Here is an 18,774-nt window from a genome sequence, read left to right on the forward strand (position 1 = left end):
TTTGTCAAAAGCCACAATGTATTCTACAGAGTACAGTACTGAGCCAGTATTGAGCCAAATACTAATATGAGCTCCAGAGCTGGTGCAACCAAAATGCAACTTTCAGACAGCTGCTTTGGGGCGCTACCACAAATGACATTGGTACCGGGGCCATAGGTGCAGTCAAATGGCAAAAAGTAATTTTGCCTCAGACTCTGAAATCTTTGCAATGGAGAAACCTATAATTAAGCAATTGATGCCTCCCTCCTATCACACCAGGTTAACAGTGAAACACAGTATACCCAAGAGAGTGTATATATACCTGGGCAGTGTGTGTTGTTACATTTACAGCTATGCCCACCTTTCACGTTATCCTATTCCTTAATACATATAACCAGCAATCTCCTTTAAATCTCCATACAGTTTGAAGGGCATCCCAAGTGGAAACATTTGCAGAGTGATTCTGATGGCAAATTTCTCAGCAGAAGCCACTGCTAAGTTGTTCCCTTTTCAAAGAAGTCCAGGGCAGACAGTGAAAATATACAATGGCAGCCCAACATAATCTTGGTAGCAAATCGAAACACTGCATATTTTATTGTCTAGCTCTCAAAGCAGTCTTTACTATGGTGAATTCTCTCTGCCCTCTGCACTTCCAAACTAGAATCTAGAATTAAGCATTTTCTATTATTGTCCAGACAGATAAACCCCCTAGTTCTTGCCAGTTTTGACATTATTTCCTGTTTTCCACAAAGTAATCCTGGAGATGATGGAACTGGAAGGGGTGGTTGGTATTCATTAGGACTCCAAGGACTGCTTAGCCCTTTCAACCGTATTGTGTGGGGGCAGTTCAGCATTTGGCTCTCTTACTCTTGCAGGGTAAGATTTTCATTTTCTTAATCTGCACCTTCCGGGTGCTCCTACGATGCAAACAATATTTCAATAAGAACATTTCTCTGGTCTTCCACTCTAGCAATCATTATCTTATTTCCAATGGTAAGAACCACACCTTGTTTTGGTTTCTTTTACTTATCCCATAGTGGCAGTGTGTTCTACTGCATCAAATTAAATTCTATTGTAATTGCGTCTGTTTTTGCAAAAAATCGCATCATGAAACCCCTTTACTTTGTTCAATAATCATAATAAAGCACATGATTAACATACGGATTGGTGTACATTGCCCTGTGTTCATTGCCCTCCTCTCTTTTACTGGTTGTATGCTCAATTCAGTAATGTTCCTACTTTACTTCCTTTTACTAAACCTTCTGCAATTGGCTGCAGGTCAAGGCCTCAAGGAGATTGGGAGCGGTCTATGTGTCGATGCCCTGAAGCGCACGTTTGCCAAAAATACTGCCAGTTTCCACATGCTTAATAGTAATAGCTTCTATCAGCTACTATGTGCCAGTGTATGGTTAATATCCTTTCCCTAATGTCTTATAACATACACATAACATTTTCACAAACTCATTTAAAGATACTGGTATTTTTCATGTGCAAAGCAAACAAATACAGCTGCAGCCTGTTTTCATATGTCCATTATAAGATTATCTCTGTTTCCACATGCCTGGGAATACAATTTCAGTTTCCACTAGTCCTGTCGCTGATATTGCAAGTTTACACTTGTCCAGCAGCCGGTGTCAAATGCTCCTCAATACCCACATGCCCAGTACCAAGTATTGTAACAGTAGTGTCGGGGAAACATGTAGTTGCACAAAGGCCTGGGAACCACCATGAAGGGCTAAATGTTTGCAGGCACAATCTTCTCCCTAAAATGTTGGCTAATCTGTACCCATATACATTCCTGCTCAAGTCACTTACTTGCAAGCCCAAGAGCCACCACTAAGAATCTAGTGTGGAGTTAGGGACAGATGTAAAAAGTGCAGCTTTCAGCCAAGGGTGACATCAGCATTTCTAGCCACTGGGTGAAAGATCGAATTAACTCACACTATTCAGAGTTAAACTGAGATCTGTATAATTTTAAATGTAATTAACGAGGCTATCCTATAAACAATGTCACAATAGGTCTCAAGACCAAGGTGACGCCATCAAACAGAGGAATATTTTGGAATGTTTAATGTTGATGATTGTTAGGGAATCTACCTTTTTTGCATGGGCACCCCGGATTGTTTGCCTTTGCTGGAGCCTATATTTGGCAGCTGTCTTTATAACTCTGTGCACTTTACACCTGCTAACCAATACTAAAGTGCCTGTGCTCCCCCTTTAAACATGGTTGAATGGCCTATTCTTAACCACATGGGTACTGCTGACGAGCTGAGCTCGTCATGAGGCGCAGCGGAGCTGCCCTCATGACGAGCTGAGCTCGTCACGGCCGTTGGAACGTTCGCACGCGGGGCTAATTTCCCCGCTGTGCTGAACGTTCTAAAAACGGGTGTGGCCGTGACGAGCTGAGCTCGTATTGAGGGCAGCTCGGCTGCGCCTCATGACGAGCTGAGCTCGTCACCAGCACGGCGGCGTCGCGCGCAGCCTCCCTCCCCCGCACAGCGGGGGGAAAACACCCCGCAGCGAAGGGGTTAATTGCTATATTTAACCTGATTGTAAGTTCGTAGCATATGGTGTAAAAGTGCACCCAGACGTGAAAGCTGAATGTCACTTGTGGACTGTACCACTTATTTTGCCATCCACCAGAGTGGCAAGGACAATATGGTTTTCGGCCTACCATTGTAGCCTGACAGCTACAGTAAGTCATCAGTATAACCTGTTAGAATAAACCTTTTTGGCCGCTAAAATCCTACCTTTAAAATATTATAGATCACCACTATGAGAGCTATAAGTCCCACAAGATAGGGTGCATGGTATTTAAAAATGTAACATGTAGAAAATTCATATTATAATGTCCTTACAGGGACAAGGCCCTAACAGCCATTTTCACTGTGGCAGGCCGAGCTTCCCTTATGTAGAAGCCAGAATACAAATTAAAACACAATTACCAAATCCTGGAAATAGGACCAGCTACAAAAATAATGAAACCACTTTTTTAATAGTTAAAAAATATCCAATTCAATGGTGAAGTCAGATTAATGATAACTATTAAGGAAAAATAATTTTTAGAAAGTTACCTTTTACCTGCTTGAACTGTCAGAAGGCTTATTAACATACACCTCTACCAGCTGTTAGCCTTGACTAGTTATGGGAAAAGGTGGGAAAAGTCTCCCAGGAGCAAAAAATAGGCTGACTTGAATGGGCAGAGATGACTCCTCTGAACACAACAAAATATGTAGGGTGAGGGTTGTGGTCAATATGTTTGACACTACAGTGTGAAATCCTGCTTGACAGGTGTGTTGAGCCACATCTAACACCTGTGGCATATTTGAAAGGAAGAGAACAGGATTCCAAAACAATTCCTTTAGATCCCTGGTCTGGTTGCTGAATGACCATGCTTTTGTTCAACGAGACTTCTGTCTCTGGGTTTGTTGTAGATACAGTGCCGGCTTCAAATTGGATTTTAGTGTTAGATGTGGGAGGACACTAGGATTACCATAGTGTACACGTGTACACACACACACACAGATTGTCATTGTTTTTTATTTTGACTTTATTATTGTTTTCGTGCTTCATAAATACTTTAACAGATTGTTATATGTTATGTTATAAGGTGATTTATATCGCGCACTGCTACTCAAGAGTGTCCTTACCCTTTGTTAAGTATTCCTGCTGTGCGCTATAGCTACTAGCGGGTTGAAATAAGTAATTAGTGAATTTGAGGATTCACCCTGACAAACGATGTGATTGTTCCTTCAGGTGAGTACTCACCTACCCTAAATAATAATCAATTTTTTCACACAGGTGAGGCAGGACTGGGAGACCTAACTGTTCTTCTTTCTTCAGTGGAAGGTCATTTTTAGTTGTTTGATCTCACAAGCTGGGTGGTCCTCATGGTTCTGCTAATCACTACCTGATCAGGACTTGTTTTCATGCATATATATTTAAACACCTTTATAGAGCATTTGTGTCCATAGACAGAAGAGCGGTTTGAATCAAGCAAGTAACTAGAGAGTGCGTTTGTAAGAGGATCGGGTCTAGTGAAGAAAACAGGTTAATCTTTATCCACCCCAAATGCAACTCAAATCCCAAGACCTTAATGTGGCACAGTAGTTAAGATAAATTAATACTAGACAGATTACTTAAACAATTAAATGGTTCCATAAACAACTCACTGAAAGTTATTATTAAACACTATAATCAGAACTTACTGCATCGAGATCTAGTGGATCTTCCCATTTTTTACCGTCTCCTGAGCTCGCATTCGTTGTCTGCTGTGAAACAAAACAGTGAGTCAAATTATAAAGAAATACAGGAAACAAATAATAGTTTCTAATTTACGTGAAGCCTAGCAACCTCAGCTTTCATGTGTCAAGCATAAGAAAAGTCTATGGTTGGAACTTGTGGATTCAGTGCCTGAGTGAGTTACTTAATACACCACATCATTTTTGGAGCAAAATGTTTTAACCTTGCCTCTTAGCTATTCCTTTTGGATACTTTCAATGTTAGGACCTAGAATGAGGTGAAATTTGCTTGAAGTTTCCAATTGTACTACTTGAAAATATATGCAATTCTTTTTTACTTTATTTAAAAACTTTTATAGATTGCCTTATAAGCAATGATATCTATTTAATGCGACCAAATAAAAGCTGCAGATGTGAAAGGAAGCTGCACACAAAAGGTGAGTGCACCAATGTATTCCTTATCAAACCGTCGCTCCCAAACGTACAGGCAGCAACGTACTCACCTAGAACTTGAAACAACACCAAGGTGATGGATGGAATGCCTGAATTAATATCAACCACTAGCAAATGCTCAGGCCGCATGCCATTCCATAATTTCTCACTAATTTCTTGGTCACAGCCGTACGCAAATCTGTCTTGACCCAGCTCGAATGGGAACAGTCCAGCCCGAACTGCCAAGCCGAGTCTTCCGTGAACCGGAGCACAAGCCACTTAGGACCGGTTTCGCCCTGACAAGGGTTTATGAGCAAGGTATAGCTTGATTCCTGTGGGACAGTGAGCACGGGCCCATGTCTCGGCATAGCCGTCGCAGTTAGGGCATCAGCTGCAGCAATATAAAAAGGTGATGGATGAAATACTTTAATTATTATTAGCCACTGGCAATGGCTACTGTACGCATCCCAATCCATTGTTTTCCACCTGCCAAGCCAGGTCCTCCCTGAACTGGAATACAAGCGAGCTAGGGCTAATAAGGGCTCATCAGACAGGTATAGCTTGAATCTGGCGGTGCAGTGTGCACAGGATCTACATCATGGCATACCTATCGCACTTAGGGTGTCAAATGCAACAACAACAAGGTACTGGATGGAATGCTTCAACTAATCTCAGCCACTAGCAACGGCTACAGTCCACATCCCAATCCATTGCTTTCCACCCACCATGCTACCTCAGTTTGTACAGAGCCATATGCAAATCATTCTTGACCCTGCTCCAATGGGAACAGTCCAACCCAAACTGCCAAGCCACGGCCTCCCTGAACCGGAATACAGGCGAGCTAAGGCGAGATAAGGCCTCATCAGACAGGTATAGCTTGATTCTGGTTGTACAGTGAGCCCAGGATCCACGTCAGGGCATACCCATCGTACTTAGGGCATCAACTGCAACAACAAGTTGATAGATGGAATGCTTGAATTTTCTCACCCACTAGCATTCGCTCAGGCCTCATCCCCAATCCATCGAACCAAAATATACCAACACCCACTAGAATTATGCCATTGTGCGGCCTCAGCGTTTTTTGCATGATTATAGATTTACCACATCTGCAAAACATGTTGCTTCTAACTCCAAAGGTTCAAAAGTTACTAATATAACAAGCATTCGCAATGCAATAGGTCTCGCATTAGGAAAGTTTGAGCTATTGGTATTGTAAATGACATATTTTTTATTTATGTTTTGTTTTTGAAAATAGAGAAATTAATAGCTTTGTCATTTACAGTGCCAATAGTTATAACTTTTGCAAATGTGACACCTGTAGCATTTGTAATACAATATGTGTTGTATTTACGTGACTTACATATATTGATATTACAAATAACAATGGCTTTTAATTTTTTCCCAATAATAATACTTAAATAAAAGTTTTTGTAATTTATAATGGCAATAGCTTAAAGTTTTGTAAATAACTTTTGTGAAGATTATGTTCAGTGTATTTTATTGTGACAAAAATCCAAGAACAGAAGTGAAATATTAACATATTCTTGTTACATTTGTAATAAAGCTTGAAACATTGAGAGAACATATTTGAACCAGGTGTTGTTAAATGGTTGCACGGATTGATGCTGTGGTGGCGCTGAGTGATGTTGTGGTGGCGCTGAGTGATGTTGTGATGGCGAACGAGTGATGCTGTGGCGTTCAGTGATGCTGTGGTAGTGCATAGTGATGTTGTGGTGCCCCTGAGTGATGCTGTGGTGGTGCAGAGTGATGCTGTATGCTATGCAAAGTTTTGTTTTGCTATCCTATGTTTTGTTTTGTTATGCTATGTTTTGCTATCCTACACTTTTAATTGTTATGCTCTGCTGTGTTTTGGTATGCTATGCTATGTTTTGGTATGCTATTCTATGTTTTGCTATGCTATGTTTTGTTATGCTATGCTATGTTTTGTTCTGTTTTATTATGCTATGCTCTGTTTTGCTATGCTATGTTTTGTTTTGTTATGCTATTATATGTTTTGTTTTTCTATGCTATGTTTTGTTGTGTTTTGTTAAGCTATGCTATGTTTTGTTGTGTTTTGCTATGTTTTGTTATGCTATGTGTTGTTGTGTTTTGTTATGCTATGTTTTGTTACGTTATGCTGTTTTGTTATGTTTTGCTATGTTTTGTTTTGCTATCCTATGCTTTGTTTTGTTATGCTATGCTATGTTTAGTTTTACTATCCTATGCTTTTTTTTGTTATGCTATGCCATGTTTCATTGTGTTTTGTTTTGTTATGCTATGTTTTGTTATGCTATATTTTGTTATGCTATGCTATGCTATGTTTTGCTATCCTATGCTTTTTTTGTTATGCTATGCTGCGTTTTGTTATGCTATGCTATGCTATGTTTTGCTATCCTATGCTCTTTTTGTTATGTTATGCTATGCTATGCTGTGTTGTGTTTTGTTATGCTCTGCTATGTTTTATTATACTATGCTATGCTTTGTTATGTTATGCTATGCTTTTTTTGTTATGCTATGCTATGTTTTGTTGTGTTTTGTTACGCTATGCTATGCTTTGTTGTGTGTTGCTATGCTATGTTTTATTTTGTTATGCTATGTTTTGTTTTGCTATCCTATGCTTTGTGTTATGCTATGCTGTTTTTTGGTATGCTATGCTATGTTTTGCTATCCTATGCTTTCTTTGTTATGCTATGCTATGCTGTGTTTTGTTATGCTATGTTTTGTTATGCTATGCTATGTTTTGTTATGCTATGCTGGTGAAAGTGTGTACGTGTGAGTGAGGGGGTGTGAGGGTGTGTAAGGGTGAGGGTGTGTAAGGGTGAGGGGGTGTGGGGGCGAGGTTGTGTGGGTGAGGGGGGGTGAGGGGCTGTGAGGGTGAGGGGGTGTGAGGGTGAGGTTGTGAGGATGAGTGAGGGGGTGTGAGGGTGAGGAAGTGTGAGGGTGAGGGGGTGTAAGGGTGTGAGGGTGAGTGAGGGTGTGTGAGGGTGAGTGAGGGTGTGTGAGGGTGGGTGAGGGGGTGAGAGTGTGTGAGGGTGAGGGGGTGTGAGAGTGAGGGGGTGTGAAGGTGAGGGGGTGTGAGGGAGTGTGAGGGTGAGGGTGTGTAAGGGTGAGGGGGTGTGAGGGTGAGGCTGTGTGGGTGAGGGGGTGAGAGGGTGAGAGGGTGTGAGGGTGAGGGGGTGTGAGGGTGTGAGGGGGTGTGAGGGGGTGTGTGAGGGTGAGGGGTGCGAGGGTGTGGGGGGTGAGGGGGTGTGGGGGTGTGTGAGGGGGAGTGTGCGGTTGTGAGGGTGAGGATTGGGGGGTGAGGATGAGGGGGTGAGGGGGGGTGAGGGTGAGGGGGATGATGGGGTGAGAGTGACCGGGGTGAGGGGGTGTGAGGGTGAGAGGGGGTGAGAGGGTGTGTGAGGGTGAGAGGGTATGCGAGGGTGAGGGTGTTTCTGGTGTGAGGGTGAGTCGGTGTGAGAGGGTGTGAGAGGAGTGTGTGAGGGTGAGAGGTGGTGAGAGGGTGAGTGAGTGTGAGAGGGTGGGTGAGGGGGTGTGAGGGTGATGGGGTGAGAGAGTGAGGGGGTGTAAGGGGTGTGAGGGTGAAGATGAGGGGGTGTGAGGGTGAGGATGAGGGGGTGTGAGAGTGAGGGGGTGTGAGGGTGAGGAGATGTGTGAGGGGGTGTGAGGGTGAGGGTGAGGGGGGTGTGAGATCCCTGGCAGTGAATGCGCTGAACCAAGACTGGGTAAGAATGGCAGCATTGCTGGTTATATAAAGTCTATTCCCTGCCACCTTCAACGCTACTGATCTTGTCTTCTCCTTTCTACTGCACCTGATCTTAATATGAATCAAAAAATATTTTCTAGGTACATAGTGTGATGCAAAGAACGTGTCACTAAGTTTCAATGTGGACTACAGTTTTTGATTCCTAAAATACCGATTTGTTGACCCACAACACATCATTGGTATTCCACGTACTGCGTAGTGAATAGCTGGTGTCTGGTAAATGTTACCCACTATTACAATATAAAGGATGGTGTATCCATGTTACACTGAACTTTACCTACAAGACCTCTTAACATATTTTTAAGACGTCACGCTGAGGTATTGACCAGGAATGGAGGCTTTTAAAGGTCTTTTGCAGATGTTCGAAATTACCTAACTTGCATTTGCACAAATGTAGCCTCTTTCCCAGGTTTGAGCAGTTATTAACATGTTCCACTGTGTGTATTCTTAAACGTGCTTTTAGTACATCTCTGAATTTCCTCAGCTGTAAAAGTACGCATACTAATATTTTGTGCTTTGCACATTTATCATGGTCCAGATGAGAAAAAGCCCTATGGGGAACAATATCTTGACTGACTGCACTGAATTGACCACTGTGATGCGTCCTATATGCAAAAACCCCAATAAAATCTGTTTGGAAAAAAATGGTGCGTTTCGGCACTGTTCATACATCTACCCGCAAGCAAGTTGCAAGCACGTATACCTCAATGTATCAGGCTGCTCCACCTTTTAATAGTGAAGCAATTATGCGTTCCTAGTAAAATAATTTCCAACTTCAAAATACGTTCGTCATTTTACAGCCAATCAGCTAATGCGCTGAACTTGCAACTAACATCACACACATGAATCTCTGCTGTAGGTGCATAAACGTGCCTTTGTCCCCCTGTCACAGCACTCCTCATACCTCATTTTTAAGCATATAACTCATAACCAGCCCATGCTTACCCTCATAAATATTCAGGATACTAACACGAAATTCTCTATACCATCATCTGACACCCATGTATAAAACAAGAATCCGAATTGGTTTGTTTTTACTGCATGAAAGAAGCTGCAAAAACAAGAAACGCTCTGCTTGAAAGACGCTCTGCTAAATCTTACTTATAAAAAAGCCAAGCACACGACACTGCAGTGTCAGTACTTTCCCAAAAAATTGTTGGCGAGGCTCATACCGGGAAACGCTGCTTTCCTCGAAGGCGTTGGTGAAAGTATCGCGCCCGCCTCATTAACACGCAAGTTTGGAGACGGTAGGAACATAAAAAAGGGACTCTACCGTAGCAGCCATCTTAGAGTGGGCAGCATGGATAACAACAATAAAAAAAAACAAGCAAAAAAGCCAGTTCCTTTGGGCGGGACTTCCGTCTTCGGAAGTCCCGCGCACGCGCCCACGGAGTGCCTGAGAGCGGGGCTCCCATGCCCGAGGGAGAGCCCCGGCTACAGAAGTCCCGAATGGCGGTAAGTGGGGCTTAGTTGTAGGGGGGAGGGGGGTGCGCTTGTGTGTGTGTGTATGTGTGCGATGGCGGCGGGGGGTCTCTGTATGTGTGCGTGTGTGTGTATAGGTGCGCTGGTGTATGTGTGGGGGGGTCTCTGTGTGTGTGTAGGTGCGCTAGTGTGTGTGTAGGTGCGGCGGCGACGGGGGGGTGCGTGTGTGTATGCAGTGTGCGTGTGTATGCAGTATGTGTATGCGTGTGGCTGTGTATGTGCGCATGCGTGAAAGTGGCTGTGTGTGCGTGTTTGCGAACGGGAATATGAGGCACGAGATGGGCACAGCGCCGTGCGCGCCCTCGAGGAGGAATCTGAGACAGCAGAGGCGCGTGCCCGAACGCTGTCTCAGATTCCTCCGAACACGCCGACAATAGGTCCTTCGCTACGCTCGACCTAAAAATTACAAAATAAAGCAATAATAGTATCACTTGGCACTGTCCGCCCATAGGCAAATACTGGGAGGAGATAGTCGAGGTACTCTCCAAAATGACTGGCCTAAACGTACCCAAAACTCCCATGGTAACGCTGCTAGGCTATACAGCAGACTTGCCACGGACATGCAGGAAATTCGTCTCACTAGGACTATTACTTGCAACACGCCGGCTGGCATGCAGATGGGGCAGAGGGCGTGCCCCAAAATTCAAAGAATGTATGACCGACTTAATATACTGTAGGGACCAACTCACCACATATGCAGAACTTCTCCCAACATCCTCCCGTCCTAGAGACATATGGGAACCGCTGATAACTTACCTGAGAGTAGAGGCTGAGAATCAGGATACAAACCTGCAGGACTGTGCATCATAACGACTCAGACTAACAGGAATTTAGATAAAGTGTAAAACATATACTGTCCTGCAGAACCCACATCCCCGTTTGATCCCAATACATTCATTTTAGAAATAACCTATGGCAGAGAATAGGCACCAACGATGTGCAACAGAATTTATACCCATGTTATCTGTAAATGTATAGATATTATGTGCCTTAAGATATGTAATCTACTTCATGCCATAAATGTGTGGACATGCTTTGACAACTGAAATCATGCCTCATTGTTAATGTTTATAAACTTCAATAAACAGATTAAAAATAAATAAATAATAGTATCACAAAGTGTGCCGCATTAAGCTGCATGATGTGCCATTTTTGCCGCAAAATTCACTCAACCCTGCCACATAATTTATCCCTCCCCTGCCGCTCAATTCCAGTGGCCCTGGATAGCCTGGCTGAAGATCTCTAAGAAGGGTAAAACTGGTCCTGGGTTGTTTGTATTCTGGTTAAGGGAGGACCTGGGCTGACAATTCGGGTTTGACTGTTCCTATGAGGAGCAGGGGCAAGACTGATCTGCATTTGTCTGGGTCCAAACTAATGTGGCATGGTGGGTGAAAATGATGGATTGGGATGCGGCCCCAGCTATTGCCATTGCCTGAGATTAATTCAAGCATTCCATTGATCACCTTGTTGTTTTTGCATTTGATCACCTAGAACCTGGGCGCCTCCCTGAGGAATCCATTACACATTCTAAATTCCAATACATAATCCACTCACTCCCCCCCTTTCCTACATAAAATAACAAAACATCATAAGAACAGAATAATAGAAAAGCAAATTATAAAAAGAAAATCATGGTTATTAAGCAGAAATATACCCACAAACCCACAACTATTTTTTTTAATTACATGTTATCAGGTGCATATGATACAATGCAGCCAGGATAACAGAAACCAATACCACAACATCAACCTACCTGTTAAACCATGAAGATCCTTAAAGAGAAAATAAATATATAATTGCATCAGACAGAAAGGCTACAGGAGACTACAACCAGCAATGTATTACATCACAGAGTCTTTCAATCTTGATGGTTTGCTCTTAAGCCGTTGAGGATGCTGATCAGATCCACACGCTTTTGTGGATTTTTCAGATTTTTGGTCATTCACACCAAATTTACATCGTACATACCCAGCTAATGTATTCAGAACAATAAACCCTAAAGATGTATTCTAAACTTTTACATTCTCTAGTACCACAACATGGGTCTTGACATCTTCAACCAGTAAAAGGGCAGAAAACCGTGAAAGCCCTTTCTGCACATGACTTGGTCCTATAACCCAGTCAACCACCTTGATGGTCCGGTACTCATTCCCCACTGTGCAATTTATCAATATTTAAACATTTCCTGCCCATACACCCCTTGTTCAATTTGGAACCAGCTACTCTCTCACTCAACAAAGTAAATGATGACGTCCCAGTACTGATGTGTGGAGTGTTCTTATGGCCCATAACATATCCTTGACAACACACTTGTATCCTAAAACATTAATTATTGCCAGCTCCAATTTGTCTTTTACAACATGGTTTACTCTTTCTACTAGTCCGTTGCTACAAGGATGATTCAGGAAAGTTGAATAAAAATTTTTATGTATTTCCCTGGACACCAATTGGGTGTCATTATCAGTGACCAACTACACTGGATAACCTTACCTTAGAAACACTTCTTGAAGAAAGCCAATGAAAACACAAAAATTAATATTTTCCAGAAATTTTATTTCAAGTCAAATGGAGAAATAATCTATCACAACGACAACAAAATTAGGCGCACTCCCTAAAACTCTAAACAATCCTACACTGTCGAGGGCCAATTTATGCCAAGGTAAATTACTGCTAACTACAGGAAAGACAAACTGGGTGCTGTCACTTGTATTTTGTTACTATATGTGAATGCACAACAATTATTGATTTAATGTTCCACTTCCTTATCACCACTGGGTAACCAGAATTCCTCACTTAATGTATGCTTCATGGCACATCTGCTTACATGCCTCTCATGCACTAAATTTAGGAGCTTGCAGTGAATTCCCTTGGGAGCCACCAATAAACCAACAGTGCATAACACCCCCCCGACTATCGACAATTGATCAACTACCCTTCTATTGGGAACAAAATTATACTGCAACACTTTAGACAAGTACCTCATGACTGCTTGCATATTACTGTCTCCACAAGGGCTTGCTTCCACTCTGCCTCAGAGAATGCCCATTCCATGGCAGCATCCGCAAAACTATTAGCACACATAATTTCAACATTATCAGGATGCATGTCTTCAGCATGTTTCACACATGGTGTAACCAGGATAAACAATCCACAGCTACATTTTACACTCCTGGGACCTACTCGAGTGTGCACTGAAATTCCTGCAGTCTATAATTCCCCTTAGAGATTCGGGGAGTACCTCTACCTCAACCTGTGGAACTAAATAAATCAACCAAGCATTTGTGATCGGTCCTGAGGACAAACTGGTTCCCCCCCCAAAAATGTCTTTCAGCATAATGAGTACCTCGCCATAAAGCAAGGGCTTTATTCTCAATGGTGGAGTATATGAATTTTGCACCCAGTAAAGCTCTGGAAGTAAAAGCTCAACCATTACTCCTTTGCATCAACACTGCCCCCAGGACTTAGTTACTAGCATCAGCAGTGTTGATACTCATATCTATGATATCAAAAGGTTTCAGTGGTTTTGACAGCTACAATTTCCAATGTAATTGACTCAGAAACTTAGTCACACACATCTATAACATTCTTCTTCATTAGCATGTGCAAACATGAAGTTTTACTAGCAAATGTTTGATAAATTTAGCATAGTACTCTATCAGGTTTAGAATAGACGACAACTGATCTTTGTTGATTGGTTTGGGTGCCTTTTCAACTGCTTTAACCCCTTCGATGCTGTTGACGGAACGGTTCCGTCATGCACGTCGGTTGAGCTGTGCGGATGACGGAACCGTTCCGTCATGACTCAGCCCACGCAAGGCGGAGTCAGCATGGGCGGGGAATTCGCGCCGCACGGAAGCGGTTAAGAATTCTGATCTTCCGTTTAATGCCTTTCCCCCAGACAAAATGACGTAAATTACCCACTCCATGACAAAGAAATTTACATTTGTCCTTTTTGAGGGTAAGGACACAAGTACCATTGATCTCCAACACCTTCTTTATGTTCATATTAATATTTTCCATAGATCAAAATTTCATCTTGGAAAGATCTAGATCCTTAAACAAAAATGTGTTACTCTCTAAAACACAGGTGAAGCTGATGTTAAGCGAATGACATTTGGAAGTAACAATAAGTTCCCTCAGGTATTCCAAAAAACGTTAGGTAGCTAGAGTTTTCACATTGTTCTACCCGACGATAGGGAACCAACAAGTGAAGGGATGCAAATAATACTACTACCTTCAATGTACCTAGCATATTTGGTTGGGTTGCCGATCAACCCAAATATTCAAGTTCAAGTCCTGCAAGTCAACATGTAGTCTCAGAGACTTGTCTGAACTGCGTGCTAAAATGACAGGAGCAAGTCGCTCTGAATCCTCGATGGGTTTGATGATTCCCTAACTGCACAATAGATAATTCCCAATTTGCACAATCTTTCAAGTCTAATCTCAGTTCTTTTCCCAAACTTTATAAATAAATAAATAAATACATTGTGTACTACAGGCTGAACACCATCTTTCCAAATCATTGACAAGACTGGCAATGCTGGGAATAGAACTAATGAGCTTCTGTTTTTAAACATAACCATATCTGGATGATTGGGATTTAAAATCATCTTGAGATCCCCTGATCATATATCAACAACATAAGAGTGACCAAGGTGCTGTAATAACACTATCGTAATACACCCAACACCTTAAACTAACCAATTAGTGATAAGGAAAACGTGACACCTATGGGAAAGAAAATGTTTTATTTTTTATAAAAAACCCTCACTCACCCTAATGGTGACATGCTTCATCATAGGGTTTTCACTGGGGAGACCGAATGTCCCCCCAGTGTGCTACAACGCCTGAATTACAGCAGAGCTGGTGTTATTAAGTGAAAATGAATGTGCTCAAGTGTTGTGAGTGCAAAATTTAAAAGATCCCAGTTATACCATAAACAATTGTATTACATGGATAACTGGTCTCATTAAAATAAGTGAAAAGGACTAAAACGCGGTCTTTCTTTGAACCACACAGTCCTAAGATAAGGTCGACATGTTTCAGCTGTATATTGCAAAATTTAGCTCAGGTTTCTTCAGGACCAAATAAATCCCCCGGCGGTCCACGCTCCCTAAGGCGTGTCCTATCCGTGAGGATATATGTGTGAAAAGTGTAAAAACTCACGGTTTATACCCGTGTGGGCACACCTAGAAAATCACCAGGGGACAAAACAATACATGAAAATTAAATGCATGACATGGGCTCGCAGTGGGGGCAAAATCTTCACGTGCGCGCAATTTGCAACACAACGACTCAGCACACTTCTGCTGCCCGGGCAGCAGAAGTGTGCCGAGTAGGTTTTTGGCGGCGAGTCGTTGTGTTGCAAATTGCACGTACGTGAAGATTTTGCCCCCACTGCGAGCCCATGTCATGCATTTATTTGGTCCTGAAGAAAGCTGAGCTAAATTTTGCAATATACAGCTGAAACATGTCGACCTTATCTTAGGACTGTGTGGTTCAAATAAAGACCACGTTTTAGTCCTTTTCACTTATTTTAATGAGAACAGTTGTCCATGTAATAAAATTGTTTATGGTATAACTGGGATCTTTTAAATTTTGCACTCACAACACTTGAGCACATTAATTTTCACTTAATAACACCAGCTCCGCTGTAATTCAGGCGTTGTAGCACACTGGGGGGGACATTCGGTCTCCCCAGTCAAAAAACCCTATGATGAAGCATGTCATCATTAGGGTGAGTGAGGGTTTTTTATAAAAATAAAATGTTTTCTTTCCCATAGGTGTCACGTTTTCCTTATCACTAATTGGTTAGTTTTAGGTGTTGGGTGTATTACGATAGTGTTATTACAGCACCTTGGTCACTCTTATGTTGTTGATATATATTTAAAAGGGGTAGAAGAGTGGCTTACTGACCCTGACTCTCCTGTTGTTTTGATATATCCGCCTGATCATTCCAACTCCGAATTTTTGACCCCTTTCCTGCAACATAAATCTGTGTATAAGTAACACCATTATCCATTTCTATGTCTAATGCTGCGTCTATTTCCCTACCACTTCTACTCTTTTTCCCCCATATGCAAATATTTGTTTGCTAGAGTCTTGTAACTGCACCCTATGGAGATCAGACAACTCACACTCGTTAATTAACATGAATGGGAAGCTAGAATCTGCCAGAACATTCTTTTTGTTGATGGAAATGAAGCAGTAAGGAAGCTTCCTCTTTACGGTGTTGTTGTATGTGGCTATTTCAAATACTCCATCCTCTTCACATTCCCATGAAGACAACATCAACACAACATTATCATCCTCTTCTGAGACACACGCTTCTAGCGTTTGAGTACGATAAATGGCACATATTTTTGGACTCAAGCTTGGCTTTGCAGACCCCTACAAAATATCTCTTTTGCAACATTGAAAACAAATTTTGTTAAGGGAAGTACAAAATTTAGCATTTTCTAAGTGGGATTTGCTGTAGCACCAAAACATAAAAGATCATTTCTTTCACTGACATTTTTGCTATGAGAAGTTTCTCTCTTAATTTTTTTCACACTTGTTTTTTTTAAAACTCTGACTTTGCGACGTTTCTCCTGGTGTTTAGTAATCAATTCAAACTCATTTGGTCTTGAGCTTATTTTCATTTCCCTCTCTTGTGTTTTCTTATTGTTCGTTCTTTCAATTAATTAAACATGAATTATCTCATCTTTAAATTTGAGATAATTACAAGTAGAAGCTACTGTTCGTAATGTGGCCACAAAGTCATACATCGATTCTTCAGGCATTTTGGCCTGCTGAATACATTTGTAGTGTTTCAAAACTATGTTCTCCTTGGGATGAATCGCTTATCCAACATCTTGAATGGGTGGGTACTCATCCTGCATCTCAGCGTCATTACCATTATCACCACCACCACTAGTATGCACATTTATTGCCTCTAATAGCAGAGATTTTAAAATGTTTCTCCCTCCTGATCCGAAATTGTACAATAAAAGCGCTTTTTTAGGTCTCGCGACCTATCAATGCGCGCATGCGCATTGAGCGGAGCGAGAATTCAAGTGCTCAAAATGCTCGTCAAACCAAGGGCTTTTTCGTGCGGTTTTCTTGGAGTTCACGTGGCCACAGGCACGCGCTTTTGGCCCCTCCCCAGCCAGCTTCCCCCAGGCCATAGCAGCACTCCTCCCACACCTTTGAAGTGAAGCTTAGCTTCACTTCAAAGGCCCCTGCTGCTTCACACCCTCATCGCCGCTCTCCCCGCTCGGCCCCCTCCCCTGCCCGCTGTGTCGCATTTCTCCTCCCCCCTCCCCTTCTCTGCTTTCCCTCCGTCTTGTTACATTTAAGTGTCTAGCCTTGATAATATATCCTTGACTTTACCCAGCCCTTCTGGACTCTCAAATCTTCATTTGACTTACTCGGGCAAACTTTACAGGCCTTCCAGAGTTCGGAATGTGACTGACTCCGTCCAGCCCTGTAGAAAGGTGTTTGCCCGGCCTTTCTGGCCTTTCAAAGCACGTCGAAAAATCTCCAAATCTGCCCAGAAGCTTCAGCCCGACAGATGACTGATTCTGCTCATCCTTACCGTCCCTTTGCTAGCTTGACATTCGCCAGATCTACCCAGTCCTGCTAGCCATTCAGAGCTGAACATGTGATTGACTCTGCCCAGCTCTTCTGGCCTTCCGTAGTTTGCCGTGCACCTGACCTGACCTCCCTTACCTTCCTTTCAGAGGCATGTCGAAAAGCCTTTATATTCCATCAGGTCTGATCGCATCATCACCTCTGCAGAAATATAGTGCCCACCTGCTTTTAGCGCTTCTTCTCCAGGCGCGTGCTTTAATCTCCTGTTTGAACACCTTCTTGCCGAATGTCTCGTGCACGTGTGGTGGAATGAAGCTCACCACGGTGTGAGTTCACATTTCACTGAAACCCCAGGAGTTCCCGGCAGTGACACCGCTCTGACCTTCTTCTGTCCTCTCACACAGCTGTGGAGCTGCAGATACGAGGCAGAGCACAGAGGCAGCGTCACAGCTCGGAGGGGTAATGCGCCTCCTGCAGTGCACTGGACGTCATCTTCAAAAAAGGAGTTCGAACTCGTTGGACTCACTCAGCCTTTCATGCTTTCCAGGTCGATTACAGGAGTATCACTAGTTAGGCAACAATGGCACTGACAAGTCAAGCGCCTAGAAACATTGCGATGTTAATTAATGCCGTGTTCGACTATTGCATAATAAACTGCATACAAGGATTCTGGTTTCTTCTCTTTGGTATTCTGAGGGAGCCGGACAGCCCCCCTTGCCTGAGGAAAGACAGTTGTGCTTCGGGGACCCCTGACATCAGTGGAAAACTGTTTATTTGGAAGCCAACATTTTGTGAGTTGTTTTCACTTTTGCTGGTTTTACCTTGGTGAGTGCATTCTTGAAGCCCTCTGACGAGGGTTTGGCTGGCAGCACCTGATAAACTCTAGCCATGGGGAAAGCGCTTGGAATATTACTTTTTCTGTGCGCGCTGGGACCAGCATTTGCCGAGCATGGTGAGTAAATGGTTAATCAAAGTGCGTTCACTCTGTAAAGACGTTAACACGCAAGCCGTATGGTTGGTACATGGAGCGTTCGTAAGTGTGAGTGGGTATGGGAGTACTAAGTGCTTTAAATGGGCAGGTGCTGCTCGGTACGGAGTACCACACTTTTTTTTATTTTGAGAGGGAGAGTACCGGCATTTCTCAAGACCGACATAATACTTTTAATTAGAGAGTACCGTCACTTCTCAGGAACAAGCAGTACCTGCAATTCTATATTTCCATTTCAAGGAGTACTGGCACTTTGAACCATACGGAAGTCTATCCTCACCAGGCACTGGTATGCCACTGGTGATGCCATTGTG

At 42.7% G+C, this 18,774-nt stretch overlaps 1 protein-coding gene across 1 annotated transcript in view; it reads right to left on the reverse strand.

Moving 5' to 3' along the window:
- LOC147711087 (uncharacterized) overlaps positions 1–18,774 on the reverse strand; it is a 1,001,373-nt gene that overhangs the window by 949,169 nt on the left and 33,430 nt on the right. The window contains exon 2 of the mRNA XM_086921902.1: positions 4,188–4,250. Within this exon, the coding sequence (XP_086778028.1) occupies positions 4,188–4,250 (63 nt within the window). The remainder of the gene's footprint in view (positions 1–4,187; positions 4,251–18,774) is intronic.

Source organism: Lissotriton vulgaris, chromosome 5 (assembly GCF_964263255.1).
Source record: "Lissotriton vulgaris chromosome 5, aLisVul1.2, whole genome shotgun sequence".
In the NCBI taxonomy this organism is placed as follows: Eukaryota; Metazoa; Chordata; class Amphibia; order Caudata; family Salamandridae; genus Lissotriton; species Lissotriton vulgaris.